Raw genomic sequence first — 17,664 nt, 5'->3', positions numbered from 1 at the left:
ACAGTTTATTTTTATTTAAAAATACTTGATATCAGCATCATAAAAAATTAAATTGATTTTTATTTAAAAATATTTAAGTTAATCTTCATTTAAAAATACTTGACATTAACATCACAAAAACAAATATTAATTACCTAGGAAAAGAATATGATTATGCTGGGTGTTAACCAGCAAAAGCATGCTAGGCAGGCAGGGTGTGGCACCACAATATCTTACTTCTACGTGAAATAATACTTAATGTATACACCTCAGTAGGAGATTATCACTAATTATAAATAATTATATTAAGATGACATCATTATAAATAATTTATTATTGGTAAGAAAAAAATGAATTGTCTTCAAAGCATGTCATGTGTTTAGTTGACTTTCTAGCTCAAAAACACAAGTAGGGTGAAACAAATATTATATATAATACTTTAGGGATTGATTTGCTTGCCTCACTAAACTATAGCAACTATTTTTGTAGTTAACTCGTTGTCATCCCCTCAAACTCAAACGAGGTGAAAGTAAAAACAAAACAAAATCCCTTTCAACTCAACCAAGCATTGGAGAAGACTGGCTTGTATTATACCAGATACCATCATCTCTACAAGAAAAGGGTGGTAGGGTTTCGCTGCTGAATCTGATCAAATGGGTATGCATATGCTGTAGAAAGTGGTGTGGAAATGATTGAGGTCGGTCTCTCTTCTTGTTTTAATTTGTTGGGTTCAAAGTCTGTTTTTTTTCTTCGTATTTAGTCTTATGCAACGTCTTGTCTTTTTTTGTTCTCTTGGGCCTGTTTGTCTATAATTCATCTCATAATTAACTGTATTTAGCTACAAACAATGATGGGATTTTCCAGTTTTGGAGAATTTTGAGATTATGTTTTAGTCTTCTTTCATTTTTTTCCCCTAATGCGTTTGGTGATTGGAGAAAGTGATGTAGTGAGTTCTTATGATAATAAAGTGAAAATCAAGTCTTGATTTTTTGAAAAGATGGAATTCTCCGTTGATACGAGAAAGTATAAGAATGGCCTCTTGCAACTAACTAACTCAAAGCCACTACACAAGAACAGAATTGTGGTTATCAGTTACGAGCGTTTTGGAATCCAGTCACAAGCTTGTTTAACATGAATAAATCCGCTACATTAATGATTTCCCTTAACATCATCTTCGAATATGACCTTAGGTGAGAGTTGCTCTTTTTAATGCTACAGCCTCTAGGAGTTCGGGATTAGTGGAGTGCATGGAATTAATTTATGGTGATGTAGGATAGAGAATTAAAAACTCAATTCATGGTGGTGTAACTGGGAATTAGAGTTAGGATTTGGCGTGGGCATAATTGTCAATACTTGGAATTAGTGATGAAAAGTCTGATTTGAGGAGTGTGTGAATTGAGATCTGAATGGTTGGAGGAGAAGGTAGAAGATTAAGTTAGAAAATAAGGTAAAAGAGCAAGGAGTAAACTCGGAACCAGCACCAAAATATGTTGCCAAATCTCTTAATTTTAGACTGGTCTCATAATGCTAGGCATTGCATCTGTATTTTTACTGATGACTAACACTGTATACGCTAGGGCTAGGACTTCTGTGCTGACTAATTTAATTAATTACTCTGCTTAGGGAAAAAGAGCTGAATGATAACGATTTAATAAAGAATAAGAAGCTGAAATTCAAATTAGAGGTGGATCTAAATACTAGTTAAAGACCTTCATTTTGCTAGGACTCCGGCATTAAACTGGGGTGTCCATGAATTACATTTCTGCCACTGTTCCCATAATCACCCATAACTTACAAGCCTTTGGGTGGTTTTTGCTTGGTCAAAATTGTTCCAGTTCTTCCGGATTGATTCATTTGGTGTGCACCTGAATCGCCTTTCACAGACCAGCACCATGTTCTAATTAAATAATGCTATATAAATACGCTGTTCTAGTTCATGTCAATCCTGATCATTTTGACAGAATGGTCACCCGCTTGTCCCTATTTGTTCAGCAAAGCTTTTTTGTTATGTTGTAAAGATGTTTGGCCTCTAAGTTAGTGTGCAAAGATGTCATTGCAAGTTTGATTTGAGTTCCAGATTGAACATTACCCACCTAACTACCAATTGAATGATTTTGGTACAAAATCATTCAATTTCTTTCAATGACAAAACTGCAAGGGACTTTGCTATTTGTTGCTTGCTTGTGCTAAAGTTAATGATATTGGTTGTTCATTTAACATTGCAGATAGAAGAAGGTTCGCAGAACAGTGAGCAGATACTTGAGGAAGAAGGTGATCATCTGGAATTTAATAGCAACGACCTTGAAATTGAGGGCGATAACCCTGGGATAGATGACAATGACCTTGGGATAGAAGACAACTTTGAACTAGAAGACAAAAACCTTGAGAATGAAGGACATGACCTGCATGAAGGCAATGACCTGGAGGACAATTGTGAACAACTGTTTGATATTGAATACCATGTCCTTGAAAACAACAGAGATGATGCTACAGTAGATGTTCAAAATGATGACTTCCTAGGGAAGGATTATCCACCTCCTTTTGTGGGGATGGAGTTTGAATCATATGATGATGCCTATAATTATTATAATTGCTATGCTAAGGATTTGGGATTTGCTATCAGGGTCAAGTCCTCATGGACAAAACGTAACAGCAAGGAGAAACGTGGTGCGGTGCTCTGCTGCAACTGTGAGGGTTTTAAGACTAGTAAAGAAGCGCACAGTCGTAGAAAGGAAACGAGAACTGGTTGTCTAGCCATGTTAAGGTTGAGGCTAGTGGAATCTAATAGGTGGAGGGTGGATGAAGTCAAGCTTGAGCACAACCACTTATTTGATCCTGAGAGAGCACAAAATTCGAAGTCCCACAAGAAGATGGACGCAGGGGCTAAAAGAAAGGTGGAGCCCACTGTTGATGTAGAAGTACGGACAATCAAATTGTATCGAACAGCTGCTGTAGACCCACTGGGCTATGGAAGCACTAACTCAAATGAAGGAGAAAGTAGCCAGCATGTTGACAGGTCGAAGCGCTTGAAGCTTAAAAAAGGAGATGCACAGATCATTCATAATTATTTTTGTCAGGTTCAGCTAACAAATCCAAACTTTTTCTATTTGATGGATCTCAATGATGAGGGGTTTTTGAGGAATGTGTTTTGGATAGATTATAGGTCTAGGGCTGCATATGGTTATTTCAGTGACGTAGTTATATTTGATACAACATGCTTATTGAACAAATATGAAATTCCACTCTTTGCATTTGTTGGGGTAAATCAGCATGGGCGGTCTATTCTACTTGGTTGTGGGTTGCTTGTGGATGAGACATTTGAAACATATATATGGCTGTTTAGAGCATGGCTTACATGCATGTTGGGTCGCCCTCCGCAAACTATCATTACTGACCAATGCAAGGCCATGCAAAGTGCAATTGCGGAGGTTTTCCCACGTGCTCACCATCGATTTTGTTTGTCACATGTTGTGCTCAAGATTCTTGATAATTTGGGCACGGTGCAGGACTATGAAGGGTTTCAGAGGACACTGAACGTGACTATCCATGACTCTCTTAAGGTAGATGAATTTGAAATGGCTTGGGAAGATATGATCCAGCGTTTTGGAATTGCAGATAATGAGTGGCTTCGAACATGCTATGAAGATCGAGAGAGATGGGTCCCTGTTTACTCCAAAGATACTTGTTTTGCTGGAATATCTACTTTTCTAAAAGATGAGTCCACCCAATTCTTCAATGATTATGTGAATCAACAAACTACGTTGAAAGAGTTTTTTGACATGAATGAACTAGTTCTACAAAAGAAGTACCAGAAAGAAGCTCTTGATGATTTTGAGTCGAGGAATTCCAGCCCCATTTTGAGGACAGGTAGCTTTTATGAGCTACAGCTTTCCAAAATGTATACAAACGAAATATTCAGGAGATTTCAAGATGAGGTTGTGATGATGTCCTCTTGTTTTGGCATAACTCAAGTTCATGCCAATGGGCCTCTTGTTACTTACGTGATCAAAGAACGCCAGGGTGAAGAAAATTCGAGGGATATTAAGAACTTCGAGGTTATGTATGATAAAAGGGGAGCAGAAGTTCGATGTATCTGTAGTTGCTTCAACTTCAAAGGTTACTTGTGCCGGCATGCATTGTGCATTCTGAATTACAACGGGGTGGAGGAGATCCCTCCGCTGTATATCTTGGCACGGTGGAGGAAGGATTTGAAGCGCTTTTATGTACTGGATAGTGGATCCAATAATGTAGATATTGCTAACCCAGTTCAGTGGTTTGATCATTTGTACAGACGAGCAATGCAAGTTGTTGAAGAAGGTATGATTTCTCAAGATCGATACATGGTTGCTTGGCAAGCATTTAAAGAATCACTGAATAAGGTCCGTCTTGTAGCCGAGAAGCATTTATAATGTATAATCTTTGTGGTGTTTCCTCACTTCTGCTGTGGCATGCTCTTAAATGTGTGTTTTGGCAGTGCATGCAGATAGTATTTTCCCCTAGTTAGAGCATATGCTGCGGCAGAAATTCCAGTAAAAAAAATAGGAAAATGTCTTTAGTAAGGCAAATGCTTTGACATTAATTAAGCAAGGAACAATTGGACAATGGAACATCCTTCTTTGATGTTTTTCTTTCTCTTAGTTAAATCTTAAGAACATCAAATTTTATATGCTTAAACAGATGAGATGTAAGAAATAGATTAGACTGGTCACGTGCCTTTATTTTGCTGTGGATCAGACTATTTTTTTTTTTTTGTAAAGAAAGATTTTAATTGCAAATTGAAAAGATTATGCTTGTAATTAATAACCAAGAATTATGTATTGATAAATGTAAAAATAAAAAAAAATTATAATGCTAATTAAAGATTGAGTCGGTAAAGAGCATATTAAGATATTAGATTGTGTAACATAGGTAGCTCTTCAAATATAGTAATAAAATTATTTATTGTAAGAAAAGTAATTATTTCAGTTCCATAAAAAAAAAATTTCCTAGTATAATTTATCAATTTCTTATTAACATGTGTGGGTATATATATATAATATCTCCTAGGTTCTTAATCTAATAAAAACCATAAGCAATTAGAATCAATAAAAAAAAATATAAATGATTTGAAATAAAGGAAAAAATGATTTTTTCTCGTTAAAACCTGATTAATAATATTTCAAATATAATTTTATTTCTTCAATCATAATTATTTTTATACTAAATTTTAAAGGAAAAAATTATCATAAAGGGTTGAGTAAAAAAAATACTCCTTTTGAATTTATAGTCCAAAACCCTCGTTATTAATATCATAAAAAATATCATAATTTTATTAATACCTCTTCATGTTCTTAAACAGATGAGATGTAAGAAATAGATTAGACTGGTCACGTGCCTTTATTTTGCTGTGGATCAGACTATTTTTTTTTTTTTGTAAAGAAAGATTTTAATTGCAAATTGAAAAGATTATGCTTGTAATTAATAACCAAGAATTATGTATTGATAAATGTAAAAATAAAAAAAAATTATAATGCTAATTAAAGATTGAGTCGGTAAAGAGCATATTAAGATATTAGATTGTGTAACATAGGTAGCTCTTCAAATATAGTAATAAAATTATTTATTGTAAGAAAAGTAATTATTTCAGTTCCATAAAAAAAAAATTTCCTAGTATAATTTATCAATTTCTTATTAACATGTGTGGGTGTATATATATAATATCTCCTAGGTTCTTAATCTAATAAAAACCATAAGCAATTAGAATCAATAAAAAAAATATAAATGATTTGAAATAAAGGAAAAAATGATTTTTTCTCGTTAAAACCTGATTAATAATATTTCAAATATAATTTTATTTCTTCAATCATAATTATTTTTATACTAAATTTTAAAGGAAAAAATTATCATAAAGGGTTGAGTAAAAAAAATACTCCTTTTGAATTTATAGTCCAAAACCCTCGTTATTAATATCATAAAAAATATCATAATTTTATTTGAAAACACATTCAAAACTAGATGATATTTAATGAAATATTTTTATAAAAATAATTTAAGTTATTTTATTTAAATGATTTTTAATCAAAATATAAAAATAAAAATAAATAAGGACTTTAAAAAATAGCCTAAGACTAGTGGACCTATATTTGATCTATAAAAGATGGGCAAATGCATGCAAGCCTACCTTGGCCTATGAAGTTTTTTGTTAAGTTTGGTTGACAACTAATTTTTTTTATAAAAATTTATTAAATCACGGGTTATATTTTATTTATCTACAATCACCAAAGTTTTAATTTTTTGAATAAAAGAACTCATTTTCAATTATCTTTTTACCCAAAAACACTTTAGAGATTTGAATAAATTCATTATTGGCCTTAAATTAGCAAAAACTGGTTAAAAAAAAAAAAAAATCAACCAGAATTCAAAAACTATTTTAAGCCACAATTTTTTTTTTTGCAAGATGAAGGGAAAAAAAAAACTTAATAAAACTTTTCTCATTAAAAGGAACTCAGTGACATTAAAATTAACTTTTTTGGAAGTTGAAAGTGAGTTAATTAACAAGTTCTTCTCTCTTTTTCTATTTTTCAATGATTTTATCTCTCTTCTCTCAAGTTCAAAAACTAAAAAAAATAAACAAAATAGAATTCTTGATCAAAACTCAAATCTCAAAAACCAAGTAGACTAAGAAGAAATTCAAATGAAAGTAGGTGGATCAAAGTGAACATTTTCATGCCAAATTATAATAGGTCATTTGGTTTCTCTTTGTTTTGCTCTTTGGTTATTTGTTTTGTAATTGTGTTTTTTTATAGCAAATTACAAGAAATTAATCATTAATTTAGCTATAAAAAAATACAATGAAAAGAAAAAAAATATCAATGATCAAAGTAAAAAAAAAATCGACATTGCTCCCATTCACAATAAAAAATAAGAAAAAAAACATTGCTTTAATAACTATTAACTATGCTTAATACCCAATTCATATATTTATATAAAATAAGAGTTTGAAAATTCAATTGTGAAGCATGATAAAGTTTAAATACTAAAGATGATGCATTCTTAATTTTTTTTCTCTTTCATCTTAAGTGCTCAAGAAATCTAATGTGATGTGAATCCTATTAAATGACATTCAACATGTGGTTTTATTAATAATGTTGCATCACATATGTTCTGACAATAATATATCACTTGAGCATATAAATTAAATTAGTAATGTTATGACGGATGGACAAACCAGTATTAAACGAAATACAAAGTAAAATGAATCATACATAAATAATAATAATAAAAATTGAAGACAATAAGGATTATATTTGATAAAAAAAATTATATGTGAATAGACATTAATTACATTTTTCTTTTTCATTAAACAAACTACTGGTGTGTTTGATATTATGGTTGTGGTTTGAGAAAAATAGTTTCATAAAAATCACTTTTAATTTTTAATTAAGGTTTGTTTAATAAATTAAAGTGTTTGGTTAAAATTATGATTGAGATTGAGGTTTAACAAAAAACAGTTTCATGTGTTTAGTTAATATATTTTTCATATTGATGTTTGGTTGTGAAATTACTTAAAAGTGCACACACATGTATACACACATATGTAGTTTGTTTTTAATTAAAATATTATAGATTTTATTATTATTATTATTATTATTACACAATGAAATAAATAATTCATTTACATTAGGTTGTTCTTTTATTGTCCCATCAAACTATTTGCGATTCCATTTGCGTACTAAATCCGTATGTGAAGGTCTTTGCGATCCTTAGCTATCCAAGCAAACAACAATGTTTGGTAAAAAATTATCGGAAATAAAATTACAAGTACAATCATATTTTGCAAAAACCACATCATCTTGTAACATCTTTCTAATATAGTTATGCAGTGTCATTGATTTAACTATAATATAAACTTGCATTTTGTATGGATAAATGAGTATGTTTTGTAAAATTCACTTCTGTTTCTCTATTTCAAAAGAATGCTTTATCACATTATACAATGATGAGTGCATACAATTAAACACTTTTTCTTTATCATATTATAAGGACCTAATTATCTATATTTATTGGGATATTCAACATTAACCAAATAGTATTTGCTTACAATTAAGAACAACATGCTAATTTTTTCATTAAATCAATAACTAAAGAAGCATATTATTAAACTTACACTAGATGCTCTTCAATTTATATTAAATCATAACATTTTGATGGTTTTGAAAATTTTATACTACTATTATCAATAACCTTAAGAAAAATACATGTATTGTGTGCACTATCTTTTTATCTTGCCCATATAAATGTGATCTACATGTCAAAACTATAATCTGTTATAACATTTTGTATTGATACATCTTTTTTTCTAATAAATAAAATTTGATTATTAGATAATATATAGGTACGAACATGTGTGCCATCAATTGCAATGACACAATTCTATATGAAAAAAACATTTACATTGTAATTAATTGCAAACATTAATAAAAGAAAAAGGGATTCATTTTAACAACATTAAAAAAATTACGTCTTACCTTGAAATGTAGTATATATCTTGGATTCATTATAAATTCTCTTGGGGTGTTCGGAAATTCAGGATCTACTGGTTTTATTACTTCTACAACAAACAAACATACTACTTTAAAGACTTCTTTTATGCATCAATTAATAGTTTTACCTGAATGTTGAAATCTCTCTTGTACTTCCGTATTTGACGCCTTAATGTTATTATATATAGAAACATTGCCACATTTTCAATAATATTCATCATTCTTGAAGGTTTTAAGCCATAATATGTTTCTAAATCATTACATAAATTCAATAAAGTGGTTTTGTTCATCCTAAACATGTTAACACATTGTTTCCAATAACCTCTTAAAACTTTGTTTAACCAACACATCCCTGTATTATATGAAATCATATATGGTTTTTTATGTATATAATCACTTTCATTATCACTGACATTGTCGTCATTGTTACTGTCATCATTGTCATCGTCATATCTAGCAGCACCATCTCTTATTGAGGCAACATTACCTTCATAACTACAATAATTAATGTGGTCTACAACGTGGTTCATTATATTTTTGTAATTGTTCATCAAAATCTTTATTAAATATAACATTAAACTATGGATCATTCATATATTCAATTACATGTAAATAAAAAAAATTAATAGGTTTTCAATAAAATACCATAAATTAAAATAAATAATATTTAGTAGCAAAAAAAAACAATGAAAAACTTGGAAATAATAACTTTACAACAAACCTGTCAAGGCCACAAATATGTTTCACTTGCTGGTAACAAATTCAATTGAGATATTCGTTTTGAAGATAGTTATTTTATTGGAATGCATAATAGAAACATTCTCCTTTATATTGAAAGAAGTAAATAATGCCTTGCATAAAATATTTGAATTTGTTTGCTGACATTGCTGAATTATTATCTACATATCTTTTGTATAGGTTTTTCTTTACGTATAATTTTTTGCACAACTTCTGATATTTATGAGCTAGAAAAACTAAATATGGATGTCCTGTCATATTAAACATTTTTTTTTCCACATGGTTTGTGACTATTTATTGTTCTTTCTTTATTATTCAAGATTCCATGTCCTTATATTTTTTTGATTATTATTGCTTGCATGGTTGATTACCTTCCTAAAATTTGAACTTTAACACTATCATATGCTTCATTTGCACTTGTGAGTCCCCATTATATTAATCTTTTTATTGCTTTCTATAAAAAAAGACATTCATTAGCAGCCTTTGTCATCCTTTTCTCTGTACCATTTATTTTTTTCTTTCCCTACTTTCGTTTGCACTTGTGAGTCCCCATTATATCAATCTTTTTATTGCTTTCTATAAAAAAAGGCATTCATTAGCAACCTTTGTCATCTTTTTCTCTATACCATTTATTTTTTTCTTTCCCTACTTTTCTTATTTTGGCTGACTGTCTTTATTTTTTGCTCATTCCTTTATTTTATTTTTTATTTTGTTAGCCTTCATCTTCTTGTGAACCATTGCTTTGCAATGTAATTTTTTTTTGTGTCTTTTTTGGTAATAAATATGCTATTATACAAGGCTACTTTTCCAACTCTTTTTTGCTTGTTCTAGTATTTTAGCAAAGTCACACACCATATTAAGGATACTTGAAAAATTGCCCATCCAAAATGTTGCACTTTATCTTAATTATTTCCACCAATATTCACAATAAAAATACATATTGAGTTATTTAAACAAACATTCATAAAAATAAAAATATTACATGTTTACAGTAAATAATTACACTAACTAAAATATTACATGTTTACGGTTAATTAAACAAAGTTCTGCTGACAATACATTAATACAACATCCATAAAAGAAAATTTGCTTTAAACTGACAGCTGATATCTTAAATTACAATCCAAATAAAAACAAATATAGATAACCTAACAATCCAATAACTCATTTAAGAAGTTCATAACCACAATAACATTTAAATAAAGAAATAAAGTTGTTAAAAACAACCAAATTGAATATGCCCACATTTGACGGCTTCAAATGTTGAATAGTAAATGAATGAAAACCAACTTTAAAGATGCATAAAATGGAAACTAATTTTTTCAAAATTGCCAACTCATTATTTGCAAGTATAAACATATATAAATAAATTATTAAGCATGTTAAATAACAAGATATCTTAAATTTAGCTAACATTTCAAAACAATAAATAAATTAATGCTTTAGGAAAGAGAAGCATATCATGTCAGCGAAGCATATTCACTTCGCATATACATTCTCTTGGCCATTTCAATTTCTCTTCAATACCTCCCATACTAGACCATATTTTTCTCTTCCTTTTTAAATTCAGATACTCTGAAGCAAAGTCATAAAAATCATCATCAATTAAGACTTAATGAATTTAATGGAACTCAACAATAACCTCAAGAAAACTAAAGCCTTGCCAATCCATATGCAAAAAGGTGGAATTATTCCTATTTGACATGCTCTCAAGTAGTTGATCTTATATTGACATTAGCTATAAGCCAATTTTAGACATCTTTTTTTTCTTCTCTTGAACTTTAGGAAGATCCCTTTCTTTTCTTTTTCCACTTTCATTGTGTTGTTGCTGCTTAGTATATTCACCCCACCAACCATTCAAGAAATGTCATTTTGAAATTTAAAATCCCACCCTCTTCTGAATCACCACTTTCTTCTTCCAAATTAGCCCCATCAATGTTGACATTGTTAGTGCTAGGATCAATACTATCATTGCCACTAAGTACTCTTAACGATAGTGCCCATACATATTTTCTAGTTGCATAAATTTTGGAATACATTCCATCAAAATTGAACTTTAAAGATGGTTCAATATCAACATGTTTGAATTTTTTGGTTCCTCTAATTTTCTATATAAAAGAAATATATGTAATTAATGCAGCATCATGCAGTAAATCAGTTTAAGAAACAGGACAACAATAAATGAAATAGTTAAGATCATGAAAATTAACTTGAAACTTTTCTTTCCACATCTCATCACTAGTCGAGATTGTTTCTAATTCACTTCTTCATCCGACACTAGTTTCAGAAATAACATTTGTCCATATCCTCCAATCCTTTTTGTATCCATCCCATTTATTTTTCAAATGTGTTTTGATGAATACATGGCCAGTTTGTTCTTTGAATTATATTTTAAGAAATTTCTAACCTGTTTTATCAAAATAAGTATTTGGTCATATTCTCATATCAATGTATAGGTCACAAAATGTATGCAATATTTTCTTTGTCCAAGCAATTTTATCCATAGATTCAGTATCTTCTATTCTATATTTTAAAACATTTATCAAAGCTTGATAATATAATTCAAAGAGGTTAACAAAACCAGCATGTAATATCAACAACAAGACGATGATACTATCTTAATTATATAATGTTTATGGGAAGGATCATGAGTGAAGCAAAAAGAAGAAAATTTGAAATCAACTAAGGTTATGCATTGATTACAATTGTAATCAATCTAAGAAATGTGTTGCCAACAAGCAACTGCTTCCAAAACAAATAACACACTACCTATAAAACCTATACAACTAGTCACCAAACATATTAAAAAATCATAGAAATCAATTATTAAAAATTAAAATAGTAATTAAAAATTTACATTAAATTACTATTTCCACTATTTTCTTAGTAAATTTGCATTGAGAATGGATTAATACATTGCCCTAGTTGCTATGACTAGTTTTGATTGGTGGGTAGTTGAATAAGAATGGATTAATACATTGCCCTAGTTGTTGTGACTAGTTTTGATTGGTGGGTAGTTGAATTTTTTTATTTCTCCTTATCTTCTTTTATGGTTTCATATTTTTTTTGGGTTTTTGCTTATAAGCTGTTTTTTTTTTTAATGTTTGAAGGGAGGTTGATATAGAAAAAATTAATAAAATAAATAGGGAATATTGTATCCTAAGTAGGTTCATGAGGTCTCTAGTAATGTATTGTGATGTTATCTACTTACTTTGTGTTATGGAGAAAAAATGGTCTTACATACTTTTTTCCTTTCTAGCAACTTCAAGATACTTGTAAGAGTGACATGTTCTTGCTATTTTGCTCTCTTAATTTATACCTATATCTTGCCCTTTTGAGATTATTAAAGTGTTACAAGAAGAAGTAACAAAATTATTAATAAAGGCCATTGAGTGCTTGCTTTAGTTAAAATTTTGAATTTTAGGTGCAATTCCATGTTTATGTAAGTGTAATTAGAGCTCTTATAACTCATTTGTTAAAGACATAATATTTTTTTAAAATGACCAATTCCTTTAAAAAAACATAATAAAAGAAGATCCAAGTTCAATTATAAACATCTAAAATAGACTGAAATTCTCAATACAAAAGTAGTTTATAAGAAATAGCTTTTTTAACATTCATAATTGCCTTCACATATAAGTTAATGCAAAAGTAGCAACTAAATCCAAGCATTAACTCAAATAAAAAATGCAAAGCCATTTTACACGAAGCAGAACCTAGGTAACCTAAACTAATCAAACATACAAAACTCCATCATATATAAGTTAATGCAAAAAAGATTAAAATTTCAAAAGAAAAAATTAACTACCTTCAAGAATAGGTTTCAATTGAAAAATTAATTAAACCAATAATGTAATTTGAACAATATGTTTCAGTTGCATGCTTCTAATACAATTTGTATAAGGGAAAAAAGCATGACCAAACAAACATAATTATTAGTAACGGTAATTAATCAGAAGAAAAATAATTAATCAAGCATTATATAAATTGAAATATGTAGTTAATTAAAACAAATTTTTGGATGGACAGTGTTGTAACCCAATTTTGGATTCACTAAGATTTTCTTGAATGTTATCTTATTATTTATAACAAAAAAATAATAATAAAAAAAAATTTTAAAATATATTTTTCTCGGGTCAACCGTATCTTTCGATCAAAACCGAGTCCACCGAGTCAATACGGGGTAAACTATGTCGACCGGGATAAAAAATGAGTTTCGGGCCATTTCGGGTCAAAACCATCATTTTCGGTCAAAATCGAGTCCGCCGGGTCAATATGGGTCCTAACATGTTGATCGGGATAAAAAATGAGTTTCATGAGTCCTACCATGTTGATTGAAATAAAAAATAAGTTTCAGGTTATTTTTTGTCAAACTGTTATTTTTGGTCAAAAACCCGGTTACCGAGTTGATACCCATATAAAGATTGTTTTTAATGTTCCAATATAATTTTTGGTAATTAAAATTGATTTTTAGCTGTTGAAAAGCTTTTTCTAATACTGATTTGAGTTTTTAATTTTACCCCTATAAATATTTATTATTATTATATGTAATAAAACAAAAAATGATACAGTTTTGTCATAGTAGGCGGAGGATTTTTGTCGATGGTAGGCGGTGCACACCACGTGATTTTCTGTCCCCTCTTCAGTGGCTAGGCGGAGGATTTTTACCAATGGTAGGCGGTGCAGCTGTAACATTAAAATTTTGCACACCATGTGATTTTCTGTCCCCTCTTCAGTGGCTATAAATAGCCAGTGAAAATACGCCATAGAAAAAAAAAAGGAGAGGGGAGAAGAAAAAAAAGAAAAGAAAACCCGAGAAAGCTTACTATTTATTTTGTTACTATTTAGATATTATTCATGTTTTTTCTACTTTTTCTTCACGCGAGTAAAATATTGATTTTAATTTTTTTTTAAAATACCAAAAATATCATAACTGTTAGATCTAATAGTATTTAATTCCGAGCCTTTGATTTAATAGGATACAATAGGGCTTACCACACTGGATTAAAACCTAAATCCATCTCAGCCCTTAAAACAATCTGCCTTTCGATCCTGTTGTGCCATGTCGTCAGGTGTACCAAACATTCGGTATGCCACGCCACACCGAATCAAAGCTCAGCCCATCTGGATCGTCCGATCAATTTGCAGATCAAGCCAATCACAACAGCAGGATCAGTTCATCCGCGATCCAACGGTTCACAGCCTTCAGAGACACTGGTGCACCATGCTCGCGTTCACATCGTAGCAACATCTCGAAGTCTCTCTCTTCTCTCGCCGATGATTCTCTCTCTCATCTGATCTCCCATTTCTGCCCGTTTTAAGTCGCCAAACCAATAGAGAAAGGTGAATCGCCCCCTTTGAAGCAAAACCGAAGTCTCTCTCTTCTCTCGCCGATGATTCTCTCTCTCATCTGATCTCCCATTTCCGCCCGTTTTAAGTCGCCAAACCAATAGAGAAAGGTGAATCGCCCCCTTTGAAGCAAAACCCTGGCCGTTTTACGCGTTTTCGCAGCCTTATTTGGCAGTAAAAAGGTCGCGACTATCATTGGCCACCCGAAACTTCAAATCGGTGATTCTCCCTCATCAGCCATCAACAAAATTCGAAACCACCATCATCATAATCCTTTCCTTCAGATCTACCAGAATCAACCATCTGTTTGCTGGAATCTCGCCTGGAAATTTCACCGCCTCCAACAGTACCCACACGTGAGTCACACGCACTGCCAGGGGCATTTTCATAAATTTCTGAGAAATTCAAGGGTATTTCAGTCTTTTACCTATATAGTGGCACTCAGGTAATTTTTTATGATTTTTTATGGTATTTTTGATATTTTTATATATAAATACTTGTAAATTTTTTTGCATGTAAAAAAAACAAAAAATAAATATAAAAGAAATAACGACGCGGGTTCAACACCCATCTTATCATGTCATCGTTCGTGGGTTTAAAACCCGATTCTCAAGTATGGATATACCCATTTCTCAACAATATCAAAATAATTTTTGTTTTATAAATAAATATTATTTATTGACACGTCTCTTTTATTTACAGAAAAAGACCGATGTCAAAAATTTAAATACTAAATATGGATTATATCCATTATTTCTTTTGGTAACCCAAACGTAATTCTCCTTTTTAGGGACAAACGTCAATATTTTAGACGAGTCTTCTATTTTTTAGGGACTGATGTCATTTTTGAAGTGTCTCCTATGAATATTATTTGTTGACACGTCTGTTTTATTTATAAAAAGGGACCGATGTCAAAAGTTTAAATACCAAATCTATGTTTCCCAAACCCTTACTTGTTGTCTTTTTAGTTATACCACATAGATTTGTGGTTTATTTATGAAAAAAAGATAGAAGGATTGTCAGAAAACATCATAGACAAATCTAAGTAAAATATCATTTGGTTTGAGGAAGATTGAAGAAGGGGGTAAGGGCCATGATATTTGAAATTGAAAAGAAATAAAAAGAAAACCATTTTAGAGCTTATTCTTTTATGAATGAGCTAGAAGATCATTGAATCTTACCTTATTTACAACAAATACAATGATCTTTTTTGAAAATCTTAAAGTAATAAAATGAGTGAAAGGCAAAAGAGATTTAAGAGGAGAGGAGAGAAGAGAAGTGAGGGGATGAGGGTAGGAGAAATCTTAACAGTGCTAGTAAATTCTTTTTATTAGTGGAGAGGTGAGAGAAACCACAAAAAACAGGTTTAGATAACTTATAAGAAACTGAGGTTGAACCTTGATTTCTAATGGGCCCCATAATTACAAAAGTGTGGTATAACCCTATCCAAACATAAAAAATCTATGTTCCAACCCAACCTCAGTTGCACCCAAAAAACCAAACACCCTCTAAAAGACTTAGATTATGCGATGCTGCTTCACTATTTGCACCTCATTTCTTTTTTTTTTTTATATATAAATTAATTAGATTTTTTTTTCGCTTGTTGATTTGGTAATTTCTCTTTTTTTTTTGTTTTTCTTTTTACGAATTGATTATTATACTTTTCCCCATTTTGATTTGATTATTTTTGGACCTAATTGTATGAGATAAAGCTTTTAATTTAATTATAAATTAATTGCTATATTAAAATAGTTGTTAATTACTATACTATAAAAATCAAGGTTCGCTCCACCTACCTCATTTTTCATAAAAGGTGGGACCCCCTTTTTTTTTTTAAATACAAAAATTATCTTCCAATTTGTCTTCTTTCAATTGAATGTTTTTTTTTTCAAATTCATCCTTCAATATTTTATTGGTTTTGAATCGGTCATCATTGTTTTTTTAAATTTACTTTCTATGAAGTCATTACATCCTCAAACAAACATCTCGACATTTGGTTAATGCTCAATTGTATAAGTGTATATTTTTTTATCATATCATTAAATAAAAAAATAATTAAAAATAAAGTATTTAAACCTAGTGTTGTCTATAATCCTAGTTACAAGTTTAATGAATTAAGCCATGAAACCTAGATCAATTCAATGTTGCCATCTCAATATTGAAAAAAAATGACATCATCTAGAAATTTTTTTAAAGCCAAACCAAGCTTTTGTTGATCATTTAGGTTGCTTATAAACACACTAAGTAAACCTGATCACATAGTGGGAACTCTTATACGAGTTATTTTTAAACCCGAGTTAGACAAGAAGTCAGGTTGAGAGATTTCAAGTTTGACCTATTAGATTGGAATTTAATAATAATGCCAAATAGTTCATTTGTTTTTAAATCCCATCTTTCAATTTTTTTTTGAGTGAATTCTTTTGGCCTTTTTATCTTTTGATCTCATGATTTAATACTTGGTTAATTTTGAATTGATCTTTATAATTTATTTCAATTTACTTTTTATGAATTTATCTCATTCTTAAATAAAAGTCCTGATATTTGGTTGGTGTTGAATTTTATAAGTGTTTATTTTTGTTATCATATCATTAAGTAAAGAATAATTAAAACAAAACAAAGTATTGGCCAAATAGTTTTCTCCATCAGATTCTATATATATGTAAAACTCCTAGATATAAATTGAAAAACTTATATATGCATCTACTTAAATCTCCCAAGTGTAGGAGTGTCGAAGTAATAAATAACCCGGTAAAGACCGGGGTCGAACCACAAGGAGGTTAATTGTATAAATTATAAATAACAATAATACAACAACAACAACAATAGTAACAATAACAAAAACAATAATGATAGTATAGTAATAATAATAATAATAATAAAAAGAAGAAGAAGAAGAAGAAGTTGATGAGAACCTTGACATAGAAGATTAACGTACGGATTAAACAATGATACACTTATTCTTACATAATTAGCATAACCTTTTCACCTTGACATAATAAATTTACCTAAACCTAATAAAAGAAAGAAAAATAAATAAATAAAATAAGAACATAAATAAGATAAAATTTAACTAAAT

The 17,664-nt window shown here is 30.1% G+C and overlaps 1 protein-coding gene across 1 annotated transcript; it reads left to right on the top strand.

Annotated features, from left to right (window-relative positions):
* The first annotated feature begins 450 nt into the window (after positions 1 to 450).
* Positions 451 to 4,645, top strand: FRS8 (FAR1-related sequence 8). The gene is made up of 2 exons (XM_011046558.1): positions 451 to 676; positions 2,205 to 4,645. Exons 1-2 carry the CDS (start codon positions 668 to 670, stop codon positions 4,386 to 4,388), a joined length of 2,193 nt encoding a protein of 730 aa, XP_011044860.1. The 5' UTR covers positions 451 to 667; the 3' UTR covers positions 4,389 to 4,645.
* Positions 4,646 to 17,664: the final 13,019 nt, after the last annotated feature.

The sequence above is a fragment of the Populus euphratica genome, unplaced genomic scaffold (genome assembly GCF_000495115.2).
Source record: "Populus euphratica unplaced genomic scaffold, PopEup_1.0 scaffold203.1, whole genome shotgun sequence".
Classification (NCBI taxonomy): Eukaryota; Viridiplantae; Streptophyta; class Magnoliopsida; order Malpighiales; family Salicaceae; genus Populus; species Populus euphratica.
This window is presented reverse-complemented; position numbering and strand designations above follow the sequence as displayed.